This window comes from Rhinatrema bivittatum, chromosome 9 (assembly GCF_901001135.1).
Source record: "Rhinatrema bivittatum chromosome 9, aRhiBiv1.1, whole genome shotgun sequence".
Lineage (NCBI taxonomy): Eukaryota > Metazoa > Chordata > Amphibia > Gymnophiona > Rhinatrematidae > Rhinatrema > Rhinatrema bivittatum.
Window position 1 is genome coordinate 132151463 of NC_042623.1, and position 24978 is coordinate 132176440.

General features: G+C 43.0%; 1 protein-coding gene across 2 annotated transcripts in view; it reads right to left on the reverse strand.

Annotated features, from left to right (window-relative positions):
* Positions 1-24978, reverse strand: part of IL20RB (interleukin 20 receptor subunit beta) — an 88288-nt gene that overhangs the window by 54581 nt on the left and 8729 nt on the right. For both annotated transcript variants that reach the window (XM_029617153.1, XM_029617154.1), the window contains exon 2: positions 14497-14620. In XM_029617153.1, coding sequence (XP_029473013.1) covers positions 14497-14620 — 124 coding nt within the window. The remainder of the gene's footprint in view (positions 1-14496; positions 14621-24978) is intronic.

Sequence of the window (24978 nt, forward strand, 5' to 3'; positions counted from 1 at the left end):
AAATATATCAAAGCAAAAAGCCTATGAGAGGGTTGGTTAGACTGTTAAAGGAGCATTTAGGGAAGATAAGGCCATCTCGAAAAGATTGAATGAATTCTTTGCTTCAGTGTTTACTGAAGAGGATGCTGGGGAGATACCTGTGCTGGAAACTGTATTCAATGGTTATGAGTCAGAAGAACTGATACAAATCACTGTGAAGCTGGAAGATGTAATAAGGCAGTTTAACAAACTAAAGAGTAGCAAATTGCCTGGACCAGATGGTATACACCCTAGAGTTCTGATAGAATTAAAAAATGAAATTGTAGATCTCTTACTAGTAATTTGTAACATATTGTTGAGATTATCCATCATACCTAAAGACTGGAGGGTTGCCATGTAACCCTGATCTTTAAAAAAGGGCTGCATGGGTGATCCGGGAAACTATAGACCGGTGAGTCTGACTTGTGCCAGGAAAAAGTATGGAAACTATTATAAAAATCAAAATCACAGAACATATAGACAGATATAGTTTAATGGGACTCAGCCAGCACTGATTTACACAAGGGAAATCTTGCTTCACCAATCTGTTACTTGTGGATAATGGTGAGCCGATGGATGTAATGTATTTAGATTTTCAGAAGGCATTTAATAAAATGCCCCATGAGAGACTTCTGAGAAAATTAAAAAGTCATGGCATAGGAAACAATGTCCTTTTCTGGTTTGAAATCTGGTTAAAAAAATAGGAAACTGAGTAGGACTAAATGGTCTATTTTCTCAGTGGGGAAGGGTACACGGTGGAGTTCCTTGGGGATCTGTTCTGGGACCAGTGCTTTTTAATATATTTATAAATGATCTGGAATGGGGAACAAGGAGTGAAATGATAAAATTTGCAGTTGACAAAAAAACTATTCCAAGTTGTTGAATCACAAGCATAATGCAAAAAATTGCAGGAGGACCTCGAGAGACTGGGCGATTGGGCTTTAAAATGGAAGATGAAATTTAATGTGAACAAATGCAAAGTGATGACATGGGCAAAAGTAACCCACACTACACTTATATTATGTTAGTTTCCTCCCAGGAAAAGGACCTGGGTGTCATAGTGGATAATACTTTGAAATCCTCCATTCAATGTGTAGCAGCAGTCAAAAAAACAGAATTATAGGAATTATTAGAAAAGGAATGGAAATAAAATGGCAAATGTCATAATGCCTCTGTTTCGCTCCATGGTGAGGCCACATCTAAAATATTGTGTGCAGTTCTGGTCGCCGCATCTCAAAAAGATATAGTTACATTTGAAAAGGTACAGAGAAGGGCAACCAAAATGATAAAAGGGATGGAACAGCCCCCCTGCGAGGAAAGGCTAAAAAGGTTGGGGCTGTTCAGCTTGGAGAAACGATGGTTAAGGGGAAATATGATACAAGTTTATAAAATCATGAGTGGTAAATGTAAATCAGTTATTTACTCTTTCAAAAAATACAAAGTCTAGGGGGGGGGCATGCCGTGAAATCAGTAAATAGCACATTCATAACAAATTCGAGAAAATTCTTTTTCATTCAACGCACAGTGAAGCTCAGGAATTCATTACCAGGGGATGTGGTTAAGGGAGTTAGCATAACTGGGTTTAAAAAAGGTTTGGACAAGTTCCTGGAGAAGTCAAAAAACTGTTATTAAGCAAGTAAACTTAAGAAATAACTACTATTTTATCACTGCATGACAGCAGCATGGTATCTATTTATTGTGTCCTAGATTTGCCACTGTTGGACTGAATTACATAGTCTGGATAAACAGATAAGCATGGGTGTAGCTTGCTTGTTGCGGTGGTTAATACCACTAACTAATTAAGCTATTTCACTTAGATGCAGTTCCAACACTGCTCTCTACATTAATGGTGGGGGTGGAAGAGAAATAGAATAAAAAAAGGTTACTAAGAGCCAAGAGTAACAGATAAGTATGGGAGAAAAAAAAAAGTGCTGGGCAGACTGGATGGGCCGTTTGGTCTTCTTCTGCCGTCATTTCTATGTTTAGGATACTGAGCTTGATGGATATTAGTCTGACCCAGTATGGCAAATTCTTATCTTCTTAATATCCAAATTCTATAGTGGGGGCACAACTACCAAAAGTATTCTTGCCCAGAATCTTGATCGTCTTACAATCTTACATAAAGGGATAATCAGACAAGCAGACTGGGAAGAACAAAGAATTAGAGAGGGACAATAGTAGTAGATTTTATCCTCCAAGTACTGAGGGCCTATTCCCTACAAAAGGTGAAAATGCAGGGTTAAAATCTTAAACTGAGCTCTCTGCTTGATCAGTAACCAGTATAAGGCATGTAATATAAAGCATGTTGACCTTCGCATGTTTCAGCCCGCAGGGCCGGTGCAAGGGTATTAGGTGCCCTAGGCAAACCTTCCGTCTTGCTGCCCCACCCCCCGCCTCAACCTCCTCCCTCCCAATAATCCTCCCTCCCAATAATCTTAATAGTAAATCCAATATTTTGAAAAAGAATATTTCAAAATAGCTGACAAACAGAATAACTTTCAATAATTAAAAACTCATATTTAACAAAATATTTAAACACAAAAAAAAAATATTGCAAAACAGCAGACACATCAAAAAACAACCAGTGATTAAAACTAACAAGGATAGAAATCCACCAGCTCTCTATACCTGGGAACTTTGATTAACAGATGCCCCGAAGGGGTGGGAAGAGGGGTTGTTGTACACAAACTTTTATCCTCTTTCTTTCACACACACACACACACACACACGTTCTCTCCATGCACACAGGCTCTTCTACACATATGATCTCTCATTCTCATATATACGCATTCCCTTTCTCTCTCCCACACACACACACCCTTATTTCCATACACAAGTTCTTTTTTTATTCACACACACACACACCCTCATTTCCATATACAAGCTCTTTTTTTATTCACACATTCACACACCCTCATTCAATCCCACAAGCTTACCTTCTCTTTCATTCACACACACCTCAGGTATCTCCTCTCACTCAGACACTAACAACTTCTCCCTCACACAGGGTTCCTCTCTCTCTCTCACTCACATACCCTACCGCACTCTCTCTCTCACACACACACACACACACACACATACCCTCACTTACAAAGGCTCCTACTCTCTCTCTCATTCACACATAGGGTCCATCTCTTACTCAAACACACAAGTTCACTCTCCCACACACTCCCTCTGTATAACACACACACACCTTCACAGGTGCCTTCTCTCTCTCCCTCATACATACACCCTCCCTCTCTCTTATACACACCACACTAATTCTCTCTCAGTCACATACAAATGCATAGTCTCTCTTGGTCTCTTATTCTAGGCTTGTCTCCTCTGTGTCTTCACAGGGATGGCACCCCCACATGTCTCCCAGACCTCTCCTTCTTCAGCTGTAAGCAGGATGGGTTCTGCCCACAGCTCTCTTGGGGTCTCTCTCCTCTGCCTCTTTAGCCACAGCTGAGATGGCTGCCCCGCAGTTCTCTCGAGCCTCTTTCCCTTGCCTCTTCAGCTGCAGCCGAGATGGGCTCTGTCTGCAGCTCATGACCCTTTCTTCTCTGCTTTGTTGGTTATGGGTGGAATGGGCTCTGCTCGCAGCCTCACTGCCTAGGCTTTTCTTCCCTGCTTGTTGGCTGAGGCTCTGTTGACCTTTCTTTCCTGGGTCTTCGGCCACTGGGACAGGAACTTGTGCCGCCAATGTTTGGCACCCCCTAAGGGTAGGTACCCTAGGCAAGTGCCTAGTTTGCCTAATGGATGTACCAGCTCTGTCCTCCTGTTTCCATATTTGCCAGAATGTGGCAGCCAAGTTTCTTATAGGAAAACATGGTAACGATCATATAGCCAGTATTATTTTCTTTGCATTGGTTAACTATTTCATGGTAAATCTAATTTAAAATTTTAACTATAGCCGTGATTAATCAATCTTCAGACCCTTTCAATGGGCCATTTTGCTATAGACCCTGAAAATACAATAACGGAACCTTTTGCAGCACCTATATTGACATGGGATGATGTTTCAAATATTAATGAGCAGAAGTGGCATCCATCTGTCAATGAAGGGCACGGTGTCTTCCAAAACAGACTGGCAAACCTACTGAGGAAGGCTTTAAACTAGGATCATTGGCTATGAGTGAACAAAACCCTAAGGCTTGGATTTTCTAAGTTCGCAGAACTTACAAAATCCGGCGGTAACAGGGAGCAGGGGGGGGGGCGAAGTAGGGGGCGGGCCTGTGAAAGCTGGCAGTGATCGCACCTCCGCTGCCGGCTTTCGCACCCAAGAGCGCCACCGTGAAAGGTGGTGCTATTTGGCCCGATACTGGCGGCCATAAGGATTCTTACCTTTCACCGTCAGCGAAGTTGTCGCGGAGTCCACCCCGACTCCTCCCCTTCTGGTGCGGACTCCACCCCAACTCTGCCCCAAGTCCCTTTTTGCGTGCAATACCTTTGGAAAATGACCCCCTAAGTTATGTAAAATATTAAATACCTGGGAAAAAAGGGCAACATCTTGAAAGCTATGTACACTAATGCTCATAGTATTAGAAATAAAGTCCCAGATTTAGAGGCAGTCATGGAAGAAGCTGCCTTGGATGTAGTGGGTGTCACAGAGAAATGGTATATGGAAAACCACGACTGGGATATAATTATAGTGGGCTACAATCTATTCAGAAAGGACTGGATAGGAAGAAAGGGAGAAGGGCTTAAAAGTAAGGAGGATACACTGTGGGTTAGTCTGGAAAGGGAGAATGGAACATCTATTTATGTTGGTGTAATCTACAGACCTCCACCACAGACAGAAGAAATGGATAGAGATTTAATATAAGATATTCACAAAATTACTATGAAAGGGGAAGTGCTGTTGCTAGGAGATTTCAATTTGCTTGATGGTGATTGGGACATCCCAGCTGCAGTGTCTTCTAGAGATCCGGGATTTCCTGCAGGGAGAACTGTTCTGTCAACTGGTAAGGGAACCCACACAGGAGGGGGCGATACTGGGCCTGGTGCTCATCAATGGAAAAAGTGTTTCTGATGCTGAAGTGGGCAATCATCTGGGATCACTGGATGATGTGGTTCAGTTTTAGAGCATGGAAGATGATGGCTCATTCAAAGGCGAGGGTCCCGGACTTCAGGAAAACTTTGTTAAAAGGGGGGAAATCTAGGGTTAAGTAGACGAGGAGTGGACAAAACTAAAAGGAGTTATTATAAGGGCAACTAACCTTTTTGTTAGGAAAGGAAATAAAGGAAAGAGGAAAAAGAGGATGCTATGGTTTTCTAAACAAGTAGCTGAAAAGGTAAGGGAGAAAAGGTTAAGTAATTATAAACAAGACAGAAAGAGAAAAATAGGTGACAGTATCTGGTCAGGTGTTTCTTTATTGCATAAAAGGCATTAGAGATTGAACACACCTTTCTGCTTGCACTTGAACACACATTTTCTGTGCCCAAAACTTACTGCCAATGTACCAAGGAGTTTTGCATGCAGAAAATGTGTTGGAAAGTCTGACAAGTCTGGCAAATTAATGGAATCGCTGCTAAAACACAGGATAGTGCAATGTCTGGAATCCAATGGATTGCAAGCTGCTAGGCGGCATGATTTTATCCGAGGTAGATCTTGTCAGACAAATTCAATCAATCTCTTTAACTGAGTGACCAGAGAGTTGGCTCAAAGCTGCCTGATCCAGCTTTCCAGTTCCAGCCTTGCCTGCCTGCCTTTGTCTCTCCAGCCTTGCCCAAGTCTCATCTCTCCTGCCTGGCCTGCCTCATCCTCCTTGCCAACCTACCACTTTCTCCTTCTTGGATGGACCCCTGGTATTGACCTTAGCCTGGATTCTCATTACCCCTGCCTGCTTCCTGCCACTGACCTTAGCCTGGACTCTCATTACCCCTGCCTGCTTCCTGCCACTGACCTTAGCCTGGATTCTTGTTCCTCTGCCTGCCACCTGCCACCGACTTTAGCCTGGACTCTCATTACCCCTGTTTGCCGCCTACCTCCAACCTCAGTCTGACCCTGGATCTACTCTTCTGTTTACGTCCCAGACTCTACCACTTAAGATTTGCCTGCCCCCAGAACTCAAAGGCTTAACCCGAGGGGAAAGGGGCTGTACAGGCGAAGCTACAGTTCAATCTCTGCACATGTCTGCTCTGCCAGTTGGCGGTGAGGACCTACTGGGCCCCCTATAGGTTGCATCAACCTCACCCCAACACAAAGGTTTACAATCCTAATATTTTTACAAAAAGAAGGCTCTAGAACAAGGGGTTATGGGATGAGGGTGAAAGAGGTTAGACTCAGGTGCAATCTTAGAAAATATTTCTTTACAGAGAGGGTAGTGGATGCAAGAAACAGCCTCCCAATGGGGGTGGTGGAGACAAAAACAGTACCTGAATTCAAGAAAGCATGGGAGAAACAAAGGGGATCTCCTAGGGAGTGATCAGAATTGTAAAGCTAAATTAGTTGGGTAGATGGGCAGACTGGATAGGCCATATGGTTGTTTTCTGCCATCATGTTTCTATGTTTCTAGGACAGTGCCTGTGACTTCCTTGGTGGTAACAATTATATTTCAGGACTTTCAGTTATATCTACCATCTCAAGAGATTTCTTTATTTTTGAGTGTTGGAAACTGGTGTGAATGAGAAGAGGGCGTAAGTGTGAGAGGAGAGGCATGGAGGCAGGATCAGCTGTAAAACTGGCATTACAAAAGCTGAAGTTTCCCAAGCCCCACCAGTGACAGAAAGCAGCTTGAGGTGGATGAGAGGGGTGGGGGGGAGAGGATAAGGGAGTGAGAGAGAAGGTAAGGAGGAAATGGAAGAGGAGGTGAGGAAGGAGGGTTTGGTTAGGAGGAAGGGGAAGGGGCAAGGCAAATAAGGAGTGCCAGAATGAGATGGGAAGGGCGAGAAGGGCTGAGAGAGAGGAAAGGAGGGAGAAGACAGGAATGCAAAGGGGGAAGAGGGTAAAAGCGTGGATGCACACTCACACACACACTCATATGCCTTACACTCATCCCTCTCCACATTACTGCCAACCCCTCTCCCCACATATATATCTCTACCATCCTACCCCCTCCAAACACACATTCCACCACCACCATCTTCCCCCCCCCCCCCCCCCACACACACACACGGGTGAGGAAAGAGGAAGAAATTAAAGGGTGCAAGGTATAAAGAGTGCCCCAGCCATTCACACAAACACACACTCCTGACACTCACCCCGCTACACTACTCACACCCCATCCTCAATACAGCACACCTAAACCATTAACACCCCCCCAAAAAAAAAGATATATATACACATACACACACACATGGGGGAAGAGAGGCCTACAATGTGGAAATTATGTGGAAGAGGGAGAATTGGGAGGGGAGAGGGAAGGGAGAGGAGGGAAGAGAAGAACAAGGTGGTAAGTGCAAAGGAAAGGGAGAGGGGAAAAGAGAGTGCACATACATTCACCTCCCTCACTCATCCTACACACCTCCACAGCATCCCCCCCACACACACACACACATACTCCTCTAAACCCAGCGACATCCCTCCCCTGAGAATAGTACCCACAGCCATACACACGCTCCATGACACTCAGACTCCCACACACAAGGGTGAGGAAAGAGGAACAAAATGGAGAGCGTGAGGGGGAGAGATTATGAAGGGAAAGAGTGCTCCCGCCTGTGAACACACACACACACTTCACCCACACCACCTGTACCACTACACTTTTTTGCCCCATCCCCACGACAGACATGGGAAGGGAAAAGGCAACTAAGTGCGCAAAACAAAAGACACTCATCCCTCCACACACAGCCCACCTTTATTAACTCCTCCTCTTCCTCCCCCCCACGTCCATCCCATCTACACCACCACAACCACTTCCCCATTCCTCCCAACATCCATATACACAGACACAGAGATGAGGGGATAATGAAAGACAGAAAAAGTGTCCCTAGTTATACACACACACTCACCCCTCCCACCCACATCCGTATTCTACCCCCACCTCCCACACATACATCGGTGGGGGAGAAGAAAAGGGTAATAAAGTGGAGAAAGTGAGGGGGAAGGGGGTGTGCACAGTCTGTCCCTCATCACCTCTCAACTACCCTCCCATCACCACCACCTATCCACTCTCTCCCATATTCTCTCCTCACCTCACCCCTTCACACCCCACAGGCAAAGAAAGCGTGGCCCATCCAGAGATACACAACTGGGAGGGGAGGACTACAAAATTGCAGAGACTGCGAAAGGCAGAGAGTGTGCATGCACATACACCCCGATCTACACCTCCACCTTCCCACCACTCCGTGCCATCTCTAGACAGATGTTTTTGGGGGGCGAGGGGAGGAACAAGCTAAATATGGAGGGTGGCAAGCCAAAATGACATTTCCACACATCATACCCGCCCTCAAACATAGCCCTCTGCCTTTAAATTCGTTATAAAAAATATTGGAAGAAAAAGGCCCAAGGGCTTTCTATACAATTAAAAAAAAAAAACACCTGGCCAGTTTCCACCACCCAATAAAAGTAATATTAAATTATTCGACAACTTCATTCAATCAATTCCTCTATATGGGAGTGAAGTCTAAAGTCTATAAAGGATGGGAGAGAATCTCAATATCAGCTCTGTTCCTACAATTCTCTAATTCATTCTCCACTTCTACAGAAATTCCCCCAGTGGTGCAGAGAAGAACTAAGACATTTCCCTTTACTACTCACCATACAAAAAATAGACTACTCACCATACAAAAAATATATATATTCAGATTTTGGTGTTTAGGACAATGTATTAAAGTGCACTAGGCTTTACTTGGGTTTAGTGTGCAGTTTCAAGGAGCTAAAATGACTTTCCAAGTAATATGAGCAATGGCAATTTATAGATGTAAACCAATTTTCTACAATATAATGTGCACTAACGGGCCAATACAGTAAAGTCCGCGGGAGAGCTCCTGTGCACGCAATTCACTATTCAAATTAGGCCCGGCGGTAAAAACAGGCAAAAGGAGGCGCTAGGGACACTAGCACATCCCTAGCGCCTCCTTTTGGACCGGAGCGGCGGCTGTCAGCGGGTTTGACAGCAGAGGCTCAATTTTGCCGGCGTTATCGAGCAGACTTCAAATTTTTTTCTTTTTTTTTTTACTTTTGGAAACTTTTGGGACCTCCGACTTAATATCGCCATGATATTAAGTCGGAGGGTGCACAGAAAAGCAGTTTTTAGTTTTTACTGCTTTTCTGTGCACTTTCCCGGTGCCAGAAGACATTAGCGCCTACCTTTGGGTAGGCGCTAATTTCTGAAAGCAAAATGTGCGGCTTGGCTGCACATTTTGTTTTCTGAATCGCGCGGGAATACCTACTAGGGCCATTAACATGCATTTGCATGTTGTGGGCGCTATTAGGTTCGAGGGGTTGGACGCGCGTTTTCGGCCCTTTACTGAATAAGAGGTAACGCTAGCACGTCGAAAATGCACGTCCAATAGAGGGTTAACAGTGTGCTTCGTCGGAGCGCACTGTACTGTATCGGCCCGTTAGAAGTAAATAAGTGAGCTAATTTTACCACCTTTTAAATACTGAAGAGCTGCATATGGAATTACTTCCAGTACAGTAAAATACTTAAAAGCCTCGCACACCCTCTTACTTTCCTCTCAGCACCTTAACTTCACTGTACTTTAGGGCTGAAAAAAAGTTTTAAATTCCATTTCCTTCTAACCATGCTATATGCAGATAATCTGGTCATTTTATCTCCTACTGGAGGTATATAAGAGTACTTAAAATCTGCTAGAGACCTGATATAAATCATAGGCCTACCTGGAAAAACAGAATTATTATTTTCCAGAAAAGGGCAAAATATCCCCAACATGAATTCAAATTCTTCCTAAACAAACAAGCGATATTATTAAAATTATTTGATAGCATCATTCAACCAATCCTTTTATTATGGGAGTGAGGTCTGGGGCCTATTAACCCCAAAATATACCGGAATGGGACAGAACCCCAAAAGAAATCCTAAACCTTCAGTTTTGCATACAGACACCCCATGATCAGAGAAACACTGCTAATAATGGGTGCATAGCAGAATTAGGATGCTTCATCTTACTACTCAACATGCAAAAAAGAATATTCAAATTCTGGTGTCATCTCAATGTAAAGTCAGGGTGGAGTCTCTCGCCTTTGGGGGTTCCAGGCTGAGGGCAGGAATGTGATGGCAGGTAGTGACCCACGATGTACCCTTGAGGGAGCACCTCTGCAAAAAGCCCTCCTTCCAGCAGAGTATTGTATGACTGAATACAATGACCCACCTGGGGTTTAGGGAAAGAAAACAAGGATAAAAATTTGGAAATGTCCTGTAAAGTTATGTTGGTCCAAAAAGAAACCTCTGCAATAAATAAAACTTTGAAGAGAACAAAAATATATATTTTTAAAACAGTCTGTCAATACACAATATATCCCAACAAATATTTTCCCTTTAAGCAATACTTCCAGGAAAAAAAACCACCTTTCATAAACTCTTACATATTCTTAAACATCCATTAGAAATATCAACCAATTTGAAACTTTTACTTTAATGCAAAAAACCTTGAACTGCTGTTAATATAATATTCGTTTTCTTATAGAATCTTATACCATGTCCAACTAAGCATCAGATAAGTATTGTCTTTGAATATTTCTTGCTTTACTCTTACCGTGTTTATAGTTAAGAAAATGATTCTTCGTATTCTCCTCTTTTTCTTCTTTACAGGCTCTTCACATACAGAATCCCTGGAGGTAAGAATCTTTTTGTTTTTTTAAATTTACTTTTGTGCTGCTTTACTACGAAGCTCAGTAAATGGTGCTGGACTGGCCAGATCTAGTGTGTATGTCCTGGGTCATATGCACACTTATCTCTGGTGATCTATTCAGGGTGAAGTGGTCTCTGTGGTAGCAGGCACCTCTGGGCGGTAGGTCTGATGGCAGTGGCTGTCAGACTCTCCTTCAGGATTTCCTACTCCCTGACTATACCAAATCAATAAGAGAGACTAGCTCCATGGCACCGAAAATCTTCCACAAGTTAATTAAACTGATTTTCTAGCTAGACAAAATAAAAGGATAAGCAACATTTCCCTTTCTTTAAAATTATTTAAGGGGTTACAGCACATCCACCTTCAAAAATCTCCACCTTTTCTTCTAATAAGGATATGTAAATAGCACCGCAGTTCTGTCCAAGACTTTACCATTAATTATTCTATCCCCTTACTTTGGTACAAGGAACCAGGATTAATTACCAGTAAAAAAAAAGAAAAATAAATACACGTCGAGTGACTATCTCAAGTTTTTAAGGCACACACTAGTACTGTTCTTATACTCATCTCTTTAGCTCTTCCCCTTTAAATTGGTGGTTGAACACTCCAAGTTCTTTTTATTTTCTTTTGGAGTATGGCAGGGCCAGTTGTGACTGGACTTTTGTCCTAGTCTAGTCACAACCATTTTCTTCCTCTAACTTTCCAAAACCTTTTGCCCCTAGAGATCAGATCCCTGCTGTTGTGACATCACAAAAGTAGTACCAACTTTAAAAGTGCTCACAAACCTTGCTTCTGTACTCACCAGCCTTCCCCATTCCATGGCACAAGTGCCAGCCACTTCTAGTAAATGTTTAGCTGTGATGTCTCAAAAATCCACAGGCGCAAGTCACCTTACTCCCCCGGTGTCCTTAAGCTGGTCATTTCATTCCCATAAGACAGCAAGGCTCTCCCATAAGGCCAGGAGGCTATGCCATCAGGCTACTGTGATTGACTGGATTACCTCTCCCTCATTCATAGTGCTGAAGTGGAGGTAGGACAATGGGCTGCAGATAGAATGGGGAGCTGCAGGTAAGACCTGGCATGGATTTCCATGAAAAAACAGGGACCCTTGTACTGGGGCATTTCCTCACCACAAAAATATGCCCAAATTCCCTTGCACATATGATAGGGGCTGCCGTCCAGGTTTTCACTTCAACTAAGCACACTAGTTCAGGGCTCTCTCATGGACCATATTAAATGGGCCATGGCTACGGCAGAAAAAAACCCACTTTTTTCTCTTTAACAGAAGTCAGGATCTCTAAGCCCTATTTCTGACTGAGTTGCATTGGGCTTTGGACAGCCCCTCCTCCAGCCAGACTTAAACCATGCCAGCAAAAGTGTGTCAGATAGTCTGTGCCCATGCCAGCAGGCACTTCCAGGGAGCATCTTCAAGTGCATAGGTGCCAACCTAGCCCTGCAACCACACAGAGATAAAAAAAACATTTTGTTTTTCTTTTGTCTACATCAATAACTACAACACAAACTATCCATAACCAGGCACTCTGTGAAATAACAAAAACTCTGTGATAACCACATTCAGCATCTATATAGCAAACCAGCACTAACACTTGAACTCAAACAACTTCAACCTAACCTATGAAAAGGCAACAATGAAATATTACAATGTGTCCTAGCATACCAATTTGAACACCTTTTATTGGGAAGTGCAAATTGAAAAACAGAACAAGCTGGATTGCTATAGATTACTACATGCCAGCAAAATAACTCACTTTGGTCACACATGTAAAACATAAACAGACCCTCACCAAATAAAGAATAAGTGATCACAGACTAGAAACAGAAATATGCAGACATAAACTGCATTTGATAGATGTTAATGCCTGTTTATGAATACTGCCTATGTAACCCTTCATTATTTGCTGATTTATTGTTAAGAATGTTATTTTTGTAAACCGTTGTGATATTTACGTGGAACGGTGGTATATAAAATGTCTAAATAAATATCCTAAATTGGACACCCCAAGAAGCCAAACTCTGTACACCTTCAACCGCATCTGAAACCTGATTTCTTTTCACAGTATTCTCAGACCCTGGTGATGAGCGGGATCAATTACTGTAATTCACTTTATATTGGGTTACCGCAATCTAGTCTTCAACCTTTGCAATTACTTCAGAACTCCATAGCACACATCTTGTCTAGTATTCCTCTACATGAGCACATTTCTCTGATCTTAACATAGAAACATAGAAGTGACAGCAGAAGAAGACCAAACGGCCCATCCAGTCTGCCCAGCAAGCTTTCACGCCTATTTGTTTTCATACTTATCTGTTACTCTGACCGCTGAGGTCAGGGCCCTTATTGGTAACTTTTTGGTTCCAATTCCCTTCCACCCCCACCATCGATGCAGACAGCAGTGCTGGAGCTGCATCTAAGTGAAGTATCTAGCTAATTGGTTTGGGGTAGTAACCGCCGTAATAAGCAAGCTACTCCCGTTTGTTTACCCTGCCTCTGCAATTCAGTCGTTGCTGGTTGTCTGAATATAAATCCTCTTTACTTCATTCCCCCTGTCGTTGAAGCAGTGAGCTGCACTGGATATGTATTCCAAGTGAAGTATCATGCTTAATTGATTCGGGGTAGTAACTGCCGTAACAAGCAAGCTACACCCATGCTTATTTGTTTACCCAGACTTATGGGCAGAATCAGTACAGTCCACGGGAGAGCGGACAAACGCCCGCTCTCCCGGCACGCGCACAGGCCACTCGCCTGTGCGCGCGATACAGTATTTAAATTAGGTGGTGCGGTAGAAATGAGCAAAAGGAGGCGCTAGGGACACTAGCGCGTCCCTAGCACTTCCTTTTGACCCGGAGTGGCGGCTGTCAGCGGGTTTGACAGCCGAAGCTCAATTTTGCCGGCGTCAGTTCTCAAGCCCGCTGACAGCCACGGGCTCGAAAACCGGACGCTGGCAAAATTGAGCCTCCGGTTTTTGGCCCGACAGCCGCCAGCCCATTTTAAATTTTTTTTCTTTTTTTACCTTTTGGGACCTCCTACTTAATATCACCATCCGGAGCGCACTGTACTGTATCGGCCTGTATGTAATTCATTCCTTGTTGTTTGATGCTGAATAAAAATCATCTTTTCTTCATTCTCTCTGCCGCTGAAGCAGAGAGCTATGCTGGATGTGCATTGAAATATCAGGCTTATTTGGTTTGGGGTAGTAACCGCCTAACAAGCATTCCAAGTGAATTGTCAGGCTTAATTGATTCTGGGTAGTAACCGCCGTAACAAGCAAGCTACACCCATGCTTATTTGTTTACCCAGACTATGTAATTCATTCCTTGTTGGTTGATGCTGAATATAAATCATCTTTTCTTCATTCTCCCTGCCGTTGAAGCAGAGAGCTATGCTGGATGTGCCATACATATGCACACACCCCCACACTACATGCACTCCACCCCACCCCCCTTTCACACACATTCCCCCACCTGCAGGGTTGACAAGTGAAGCAAGCAGGCACATAGCCCATAGAATATATAAATGGATAGTTAGATATAGATCTCTATATACCTCATTACCAATGCACTCAATGTGCATAGATAACTACTCCAATTCACAGATATATTCCTGTATGATGAAAAGTCTCTAGTTTTGTTCAGACAGGCATGTCTTTTGATTTTCTGCAATTCAGAACAGAGAAAAAGAAAATAGTATGTAGAAAACAAAAAATGAAATGAAATTACCCCTCAACTTGCAGGGAGTATGTCACATTCCCACTGGGAACTATTACTGGACTCCAGGTCAACACATGCTTCATATTGATGGAAACCACGGACACATTTTGAGGTGCTGGCAGGACATTGTGATCTGGAACATGGAAAAACAGAAGAGGTATGGAGAGGAGTGATATTATTATGTTCAGTAAAGGCGCAATGGCAAAAGCTATGTGTTATTCTACTTCCTGGAATTCTCTTTTCTTCAAAACAGTAACCATGAAATACTCACAAAAGTGTCAATGATACACTAATGCATCGGGAGTTAAAAAAATGTGTGAAAAAAAAATGCTTAGCATGCATAAAAATATAATTTATGTGCATAAACTATAATTTGTGTACAGTGAAAAAATATTTTTTGTGTACATAAATCATTTTATGTGCAGAAAACATACTATGTGCACAAAATGTGTTTTCTGCACTTAAAATCTCAACTACATGTCCTGGCAATGGACTCCAGCTTCCATCCATAGACTAGCCTTATCAGAAACCTTACTCTACCTCTAGGAGCTACTTTTGCAGTGCTAAGTAAACAGGAGGTAAGCCAGCACAGCTCTCTACATTGGGGGGGGGGGGGGGGGGGGAGTTTAATAACTACTGCCATAATTAGCATGGGATTGCAAGAGGATGCTAACCGGTGCACACAGAGTCTCTCAGAAAGGGGCCCTTTTTCCATCACAAAGAACGCTGAAGAGGATTCTGGGCATAGTTGAGGGCGAAGACTATGTAGCCCCATCTAGGAGTTAGAGTTGAGCATCATGGAAGTGTGAAAATATTATAGGATGGAAGAAGCTGTCTGTTGCTGCTAAGTGTAGTGGAAGATGTAGTGTTCTGAATGTCCACTAGATGGCCTTCATTCTGGTAAATTTACACAATGTATTTGCATTATGTTAATTAAGAGTGGTTGATGTTTTATGTGAGCGTGTTTCCTTTTAAAAAGGATGGGGAGTAAGGTCCTGTAGAGGGATTGGTTTTCCCAGTATAAAAGGGGTGGTTGAGTATTTTGAGTTCTGTTAAACATAAGAGCATAAGATATACCATTCTGGATCAGACCATCAAGCCCAGCATCCTGTGTCCAATGGTGGCCAAACCAAGTCACAACTTCGTGACAAGTACCCAAACATTAAGTAGATCCCATGCTACTGATGCTAGTAATAGCAGTGGCTATTCTCTACGTCAACATGATTAATGGCAGTTAATGGACATCTCCTCCAAGAACTTATCCAAACCTTTTTTAAACCCAGCTACACTAACTGCACATCCTCTGGCAACAAATTCCAGAGCTTAATTGTGCGTTGAGTGAAAAAGAATGTTCTCCAATTAGTTTTAAATGTGCTACTTGCTAACTTCATGGAGTGCCCCCTAGTCCATCTATTATCCGAAAGAGTAAATAATCGATTCACATTTACCCATTCTAGACCTCTCATGATTTTAAAGACCTCTATCATATCCCCCCTCAGCCATCTCTTCTCCAAGCGAAATAGCCCTAACCTCTTTTGCCTTTCCTCAAGGGGAGCTGTTCTATCCCCTTTATCATTTTGGTCGCCCTTTTCGGTACCTTCTCCATCATAACTATATCTTTTTTGAGATACAGCGACCGGAATTGTACACTCAAAGTGTAGTCTCACCATGGAGTGATACAGAGATTTTATGACATCCACTGATTTATTTGCCATTCCCTTCGTAATAATTCCTAACATTCCATTTGTTTTTTTGACTGCCACAACACACTGAGCCGACGATTTCAATTATTATCTACTATCATGCCTAGATCTCTTTCCTGGGTAGTAACTCCTAAGATGGAACCTAACATCATGTAAGTACAGCAAGGGTTATTTTTCCCTATATGCATCACCCTGCCCTTGTCCACATTAAATTTCATCTGTCATTTGGAAGCCCAATCTTCCAGTCTCACAAGGTCCTCCTGCAATTTATCACAATCCACTGATATTTAACTACTCTGCATTTATAAATATATTAAAAAGCATCGGTCCAAGTATAGATCCCTGAGGCACTCTACTGTTTACTTTTTCCACTGTGAAAACAGACCATTTAATCCTACGCTCTGTTCCCTGTCTTTTAACAAATTTGCAATCCATAAAAGAAAATCACCTCCTATCCCAGACTTTTTAGTTTTCTTAGAAGCCTCTCATAAGGGACTTTGCTGAACACCTTCTGAAAATCCAAATATCCCACATCTACTGGCTCACCTTTGTGCACATGTTTATTCGCCCCTTCAAAAAAATATAGGAAATTTGTGACAAGACATCCCTTGGGTAAATCCATGCTGACTGTATCCCATTAAACCATGTCTATCTAAATGTTTTGTGATTTTATTCTTTATAAAAGTTTCCATGATGTTTCCCTTCACTGAGGTCAGGCTCACTGGTCTATATTTTCCCAGATCACCTCTGGAGCCCTTTTTAAATATCAGGGTTATATTGACCACCTTCCGGTTTTCAGGTATTACAGATGATTTTAATGATATGTTACAAATTAATTGTAATAGGTTTGACATGTCATATTTGGGTTCTTTCAGAACCCTGGGGTATAGCCGATCCAGGTAATTTACTGATCTTCGGTTTGTCAATCTGGAATACTACATCTTCCAGGTTCACCATGATTTGATTCCGTTCATCTGAATTGTCACCCTTGGATCCTCTTCAGTAAATAATTTGTTTAGTCTTTCCACAATGGCCTTATCATCCCTAAGTGCCCCTTTAACTCCTCAGTCATTTAATGGTCCAGTCGACTCCCTCACAGGCTTTCTGCTTTCAATATTTTTTTTAAGTTTTTATTATGAATTTTTGCCTCTAGGGCTAACTTCTTTTCAAATTCTCTCTTAGTCTGTCTTATCAATGTCTTACATTTAATTTGCCATTGCTTATGCTTTATCCTTTCTCCTATTTTCTTCTGATCGATCCTTCTTCCAATTTTTGAATGAAGAACCTTTGGCTAAAATCTCCTTTTTCACCTCACTTTTTAACCATGCTGTCAATCATTCAGCCTTCTTTACACCTTTCTTAATGCATGAAATAATTCTGGACTGCAATTATAAGATGGTATTTTATTTAACAATGTCCACACCTGTTGCACACTCTTAACCTTTATAGCTGCACCTTTCAGGGGGTTGTTATTTTTTACTATTTTTCTAATTTTATCAAAGTTTCCCTTTTGAAAGTTTAGTGCTAAAGCACTTATTGTCCCCCTTCCAGTCATTAATTCAAACTTGATCATATTATGATCACTATTGCCAAGTAGCCTCTCTCACCAAATCCTGCACTCCACTGAGAATTAGATCTAAAATTGCTACCTCTCTCATCAGTTCTTGAACTAATCTACCATATAAATGGGCTTGGACCGACGTGCCGCAAATGCGCAGTAGAGAGCAGCTCTACTGCGCATGCACGAGAGCACGTCGGTCAGAGGGGAGCCCAGCGGACTTGGAAACGGCAAGGAGGAGCAGCGGCGGCAGCACAGGAGGTCTCCGGGGGGTCTCTCTCTCTCGCGCGCGGGGAGAAGCGGCGGCACAGACACAGACATGGGAGGTCGCCAGGTGTCTCTCTCTTTCGAGCGCCTCATCACCGAGCGTCGGGCGGGCCAGCAACGAGCCCAGTGGAGAGGCGAGAGAGAGAGAGAGACCCCCGGAGACCTCCCATGGAGCAGTGGCAGCGGTATCTAAGTGTCAGGCGGGCCAGAGAGAAGAAGAGAGAGTGGAGGAGAGCTGAGGGAGAGGGACTGGGTTGTGGAGGAGGTGGGAGGGGAAGGAAGAGGATATAAGTTGGGAGGGTAAAGTTGTGGAATACAGAAAAAGGGAGTGGAGGAGGGAGGGAAAGGGAAGATGAGAAGGGATGGAAGGAAGAGGATGTAAGTGGGAAGGGTAAAATGGAGTAGAGAAAAAGAGTGAGTGGAGGAGGGCTGAGGGAGAGGGGAGAAGGGGAAGAAAAGGGAAGGTGAGAGGGGAAGGGAAAAGGGAAGAGGATATGACTGAACAAGTGGGAAGGGTAAGAAGTTCTGGAGAAGAGAAAAAAGAGTGGAGGAGGGCTGGGAGAGGGAAGGGGTTGTAGATGAGGTGAGAGAGGATGGAAGGAAAAGGGAAGTTGTAGAGAACAGAGCGGCTCTAAACGTGCCGGTCTGACCGATGGAATCTCGCCCATTTTAATGGGCTTAACGGCTAGTTGTTCTATAAAATGGTCATTTATTCCATCCAGGAACTTTATCTCACTAGTATGTCCTGATGTTATACTTACTCAGTCAATATTGGGGTAAATGAAATCTCCTAATATTATTGTACTACCAATTTGGTTAGCTTCCCTAATTTCTCTTATCATTTCATTGTCAATCTCATCATTTTGGCCAGGTGGACAGTAGTATACTCCTTTCACTATACTCTTCCCCAATACACAAGGGATTTCTACCCTTAAAGATTCGATCATGCAGGATCTTTAACCTGTTGAACTCTATGCCATCCAAGACATAAAGCGCCACCTCACAACCAAGTTGCTCCTCTCTGTCATTGCGATATAATTTGAACCCTAGTATAGCACTATCCCATTGGTTATCCTTTTTCAACCATGTCTCTGAGATGCCAATTAAGTCTATGTCATCATTCACTGCTATACACTCTCACTCTCCCATCTTATTTCTTAGACTTCTGGCATTAGCATACAAACATTTCAAAGTGTGTTTTTTGTTTGTATTAATATTCTGCTTTTCAGTAGACGGGGATAAATTAGAATCTTTTAGCTCAGGTGATTCTTTACTTATAGCCACATGAACTACTTTTCTAATTATTGGAATCTCTCTGCTGAGATACTCTAATGCTTCATTAATATCCTTCGAAGATACCTCCCTCTGAACCACTCACCGCTAAGTGACTGTCGGCTTTCCCCTTTGTTCTAGTTTAAAAGCTGCTCTATCTCCTTTTTAAAGGTTAGCACCAGCAGCCTGGTTCCAACCTGGTTAAGGTGGAGCCCATCCCTTCGGAAAATACTCCCCTTTCCCCAAAAGGTTCCCCAGTTCCTTAGAAAACTGAATCCCTCTCCCTTGCACCATCGTCTCATCCATGCATTGAGACTCCAGAACTCTGCCTACCTTTGGGGACCTGCATTTGGAACAGGGAGCATTTCAGAGAATGCTACCCTGGAGGTTCTGGATTTAAGCTTTCTACCTAAGAGCCTAAATTTGGCTTCCAGAACCTCCCTCCCACATTTTCCTATGTCGTTGGTGCCCACATTACCACAACAGCCAGCTCTTCCCCAGCACTGTCTAAATCCTAAGTGACACATGAGATCCGCCACCTTCACACCAAGTAGTCATGTTTCCAGGTAATCCTCATGCCCAACAGCCAAACAGCTGTCTACATTTCTAATAATTGAATCACCAACTATAAAGCCAACCTAACCCTTCCCTCCTGGGCAATAGCCCTAAGAAACAAATCCTTGTTGCAAGAGAATAATGGAAAGCAGATTTGTGGAAAATGGGGATTTGGTTCTGCCCGAGGTAGCCTCTCAACTAAGAGGACCCTGAAGGGGCTTTCCTCTTCAAGTGGAAAGGGCCAAAGTGTGAGGTGTTTCTTCTCAAGGGGAAGCAGCCAAACTGACTGGTTTGGGAGCCCTAAAAGGCAAACGAGAGCCAGGAAGTCCCACAGGTGTGGGCTTGACTGAAATGTGGAGAACCTCAAGAGACTGATAGTTGGGGCACCAGGGAATGTGCCTGGCTATTTACTTGAATGGGAGCTGTGATGCAATGAATTATGTAGGATAGCAGAGTTCACTGGTCTATAGAGAGCTACAATGGGCCCAAGAGTGAGTACAGATGTGTTTGGGTGGTATCTGTGGTATTTTGACTGTGATAACCAGGGTCATTTGAGGAAAATAGAGAACTAGAAAAGTAAAGGATTGGAAGCTATATTCACATGCAGGCCAATGCTATATTGTGCACTGAGCCTAGCACACAGGCTAACGAGCTCTTGGACATGCTAGCTAACACCCGATGCAATAAGAGGATTAGCACATCCAAAACATGCATCCAATCCAACGTGCATGCATCTACATGCATTTACATGTGATGAGCGCTATTAGCTATTAGCCCCCGATGCAAAAAATCAGTGCACCCGATGCACACATTTTAACATGAAAAACTTAATGCCAACACTAGGGCTGACATTAAGTCTTTACGCACTCCAAGCCATCTAAACAAAAAAGCCCACAAAGCCACAAAAAAGTAGGAGGGACCACAGAAAGCAGCTGAAAAAACATTTTGCTGGCATACATGTTAGGAAAATGGACGCTCATTAATTGAGGGTCCCTAGCGCACAGCCACTTCTCCTGGGCACCCGATGCCATGGATGCGCTAGGGATGCACAATTTATCCCTAGCGTGTCCTTTTTAGCAAGACCCCTCTTTTAAATAATGCATCGCACGCCCATGAGAGGTTTTATGTGAGCCAATATTGCATCGGCCTGTAAGGATGTTGCTGAAGCATGGAAGTTCAAGGAGTGGCAGAAGTAATTGTAACTAACTTCTCCTAACCTGAGAGAAGGTGTATATAGCTTGTTAGCAACTTAGTCTATTTAACTCTTTCTATATTGTTCTGTAATCACCTCAGCCTAGCTGAGGCAAGCATAAGTACCCTGCTCAAATCAGTGCTGTCTCTCAATCTACTGTTATACACCCTGTTGCCTGGTATCACCAGAAAATAAATGTATAGAGTGGGCTCCATCTTTCTGGTGTGGTGTGCTTTCAGCAAGGGAAATAGCAGTCAGAGGGGGTCATAGAGGGGATTCTCTTAAACTTGAGGTCCTTATTCATCTTTGCCCTATTGCACACACCCTCCTTGCCTCTGGGCCCGGATCCACTACTCTGTCTACTTGACCCATTTTTCCCATTAAACCCTTCCCGAGAGGATAGCATTCAGCTCACACAGGTGTCCGATCTTCTCACATCTTATGTGCCCCATCTAGATGGGAGTTATGTGCTCGAAACTCCTTGCTGTAGTGACACTAAGTTTGCAAATAAAAAATGTACAAACAACTGGAAGATAAACTGTGTGCTCTGTCAAGTGCACCTTATTACATCAGCCTTAGAGGAAGCAGGGAGTGAAGGATATAAGGAATTTGAGGAACGTCATCCTGCAATTATCCTAAAGAGCTCATGAAGTGTCTTTGCACATTAACTTGATGCACAATATATGCACCTTACTTTACTACAAGAGACAGAAGGGGTACAGAGGGAGAGCATGGCAGACAGTATAGTACAGGAGGGTGAAGGAGGATAAGAAACAAGCAGATTGTCTCTGCTTCCAGGATCCACACTAGGCTTCCAGGGAACAGAATTGGTTACAGCTGCAATGTAGCATATCTAGGAGTCTTTCAGTCTCCTCCTTTCCTGTAACATGAACATGAATCCTGCAATGATTGAAGATACTAGAGACACAGACTAAGAGAGTCATGTAATAATCTGTGCCATTTGCACATTTGCAATTTTCATATGCTATTTTTCTATGCGTGCAAATGATCTAGGAAGAAAAATAGCATGCAAAAGTTTTCCAAAAACAAAGTGGGTTTTTTTTTTTTGTGAAATTAGCTCTGCAAAACCAATTTCATGTGCAGTTTAATTTTGCAGTAATAGTTAATGAGCTGCTCCATACTACTGCAGAGAGTACATCCTGCCGTAGATTCTGTTTCTAGCATGAAATATGGAATTTAGAACAATCTTTTATAATACCAAATCATGACATATATGCAAACCAGCTCATTAACTACTGATCTGAATAAAATTTCTAACACAGAAAACTACACACAAAATTATGTTCCCTGTGAAGCTGAAATATTTTGCAAATGTCATTTTGCATGCTAAAATGCCAAATAGTGGGCAGCATTGTAAATAATGCTGACTATTTGGGGTTTTAGTGCGCAAAGCGCTGCTTGCTTTCTGCAATATAGTACATTGCAGAGGGCGTAAGAAAGAAAAATCGGCTGTAGAAAGAGAACGGCAGATAGAATGGAAAAATAAGGGACTGAGAATAAAGTACAGAAAGATTAGAAAATTGGATGTGAGAGAAGGGAGGGGATGAGCAAGGACCAATGGAGAATGGAGGGGAAAACAAAGGAGAGAGACAGAGTGGCTGATTAATGTGATGATCTGTATTAGCTAGTCTGCAAGCTACCAGGCACACTCTAAAGGTAGAATTAGTTTTCAACAAGAGCAGGAAACAGCAATGAAGAGCTTCACTGTGAGTGATAGCAGCCTTCCAATGTGCCGCAACTTATGACACATGCACATGCTGCATGCAACACGAACAGGGTTTGCTGCCAGGAGAACACTGAGTAAGCCTTTCCTAATAGCACCTGCAGGCATTTAAGGCTGGGCAAGCTCTGAATGTTATGCCATGACTTAACCTGTTCATGACAGCACCTCGTTCAGACAGCCAAGGATATAGTGTCCAACAGCAACTGACAGAGCAGTACTATGTCAGTGTGAAACAGTGGTGCCTTGCTCCCCCCTTCCTTGTCTCTCTTCAGCATTATCAGGCCATGGAGATGCAGCATAGTTGTTGTTCCTTGTGGCTTCAGCAGCTGTGCTTCTGTTGCTCTCCTGCTGGTACCAGCTTGCTCAGGCCTGCCACCTCATTTCCTTCAGGCTGTACAGCACAGCACTGCTTTCCTTTCTGCAACCCTGCATCTCAGGCTGGCAGTGCTCACAAATGAGGAAGCTGTAGAGGTTGTGACTGCTGTCCCCCTGGTGCCTCTTTACCAATAATGCCTGTGGGGTGGATCTGGCTGGGATACAATAGTGTGGAAGGGGCATGTTTATAAGAATTTTACGTCTCCTTGATTAAACGTTGAAAAGGACTATCTTGTGGCATCCATTTCTTTGTTTTTTTCCTCACGGCTGTACTGGATCGCCTACCCTGCTGTTTTTTGGGCCTCTCCCAGAACGAGCATATCTTGGACATTTTCAAAGGGGCAGAGCATGGGCATTTCTGAGATGTGCATGTAAATACTTATGCGATCTGGTATGCGTCAAGGCCCCCTGCCGCGTAATTTTACTTCTGGTATGGATGACATGCAATACTCCCACTTATGCGGTAGAAGCGGCATTTGCACACACGGGCACGCGCCCACTTAAAATTGGGTGCACATGTGCGTGCAGACAGCCTATTTTATAACATGCACTTATATACGTGCGTTTGTTATAAAATGGACGCATCCTTGGGCACAGGCTGACACATGCGTGCACATGTGCACCAGTTTAAAATTCACCGTTATGTATCTAAGTTATTAGGAGATAAAGATACTTGCACAAGGATCATCCGTGGTAGAAACGGGATTTGAACCCTGTTTCCCTGATTTTCAGCCTATTGCTTTAACCATTAGGCCACACCTTTATGTATTGTAGATTTTCCAGCTTTAAAAATTTGTTTGTTTTTCAGTTTTTGTTTAACAGAATTAGATGAGGGAAGCTCAACTGGCATCCTAGTTAAGACTGGTTCTGAACTACTCTTTGCCAGTAAAGGTCCCATCTACTATACCCTTCACCCCAATGCATACTTTTTTTATATAGTCTTCCAAGGGCAGAGGTCAGATCTCTCTGTAACATTGCTTACATAAATTAAGAACAGACTAAAGGAATTTGGAGGATTCTTTACAGAAACAGATAAGTATTCTACATAGAAATAAAGGAGGCCACTATCAAAGCATTTTACATGGGGAAATGTGTTTACCCAAATAAACTCATGTTCGGATTGTTGACATCCCCTTTCCCCCAAGGTGAGTACCAGCATAAAACAAGTAGTAAAAGCATGCAAAGACACAGCTTTGGGAATATTTCCCACAATAAATTTGTAGAAGGGGTATATGTGGCTGTGCATGTGTACAGGAGAGGGGATGTGTGTATATACATAGATGGGTAGGTGAGGGTAGAGGAGATGTGTGTTTAAGGATGGATGTGTGGAGTGCATGTGTTTTTGGGTGGGTAGGGTATCGTGCGTAGGATGGGTTTGTGGAGGGGTTGTATGTATGGGGATTTTAGGGTGTGTTTTTATTGGAGGTTTGGTGGTGTGATTGTAGACAGCAGATGTGGTTGTGAAGGAGTGCATGTGTAGATTGTGTGCAAATTGGAAGCGTATGGAAGTGTGAGTGGGGATGTCTACGTTTGTATGTATGTGAGGCAGGGTTGTGTATATAAGAGAAATTATGGGGTGGGGAGGTTTGGGAGTATGGCTGTGTTTTGTAAGTGGGCAGGTGTGGTTATGGGGATGTGTATGTATGTATATGTGGGGTGGGATGAACTGAGAAGCTGCATCATTTTTTCCCCCATCTATGTGAGGTGTTCACATCTCATCTGTGTTAGGTCGAGGCAAGTTATAACCAAAAAAAATGAATAGATACATAAATACATGAAATTAGAAATACATAAAAATAATTGTACACAGGGAAGATAATTTTAT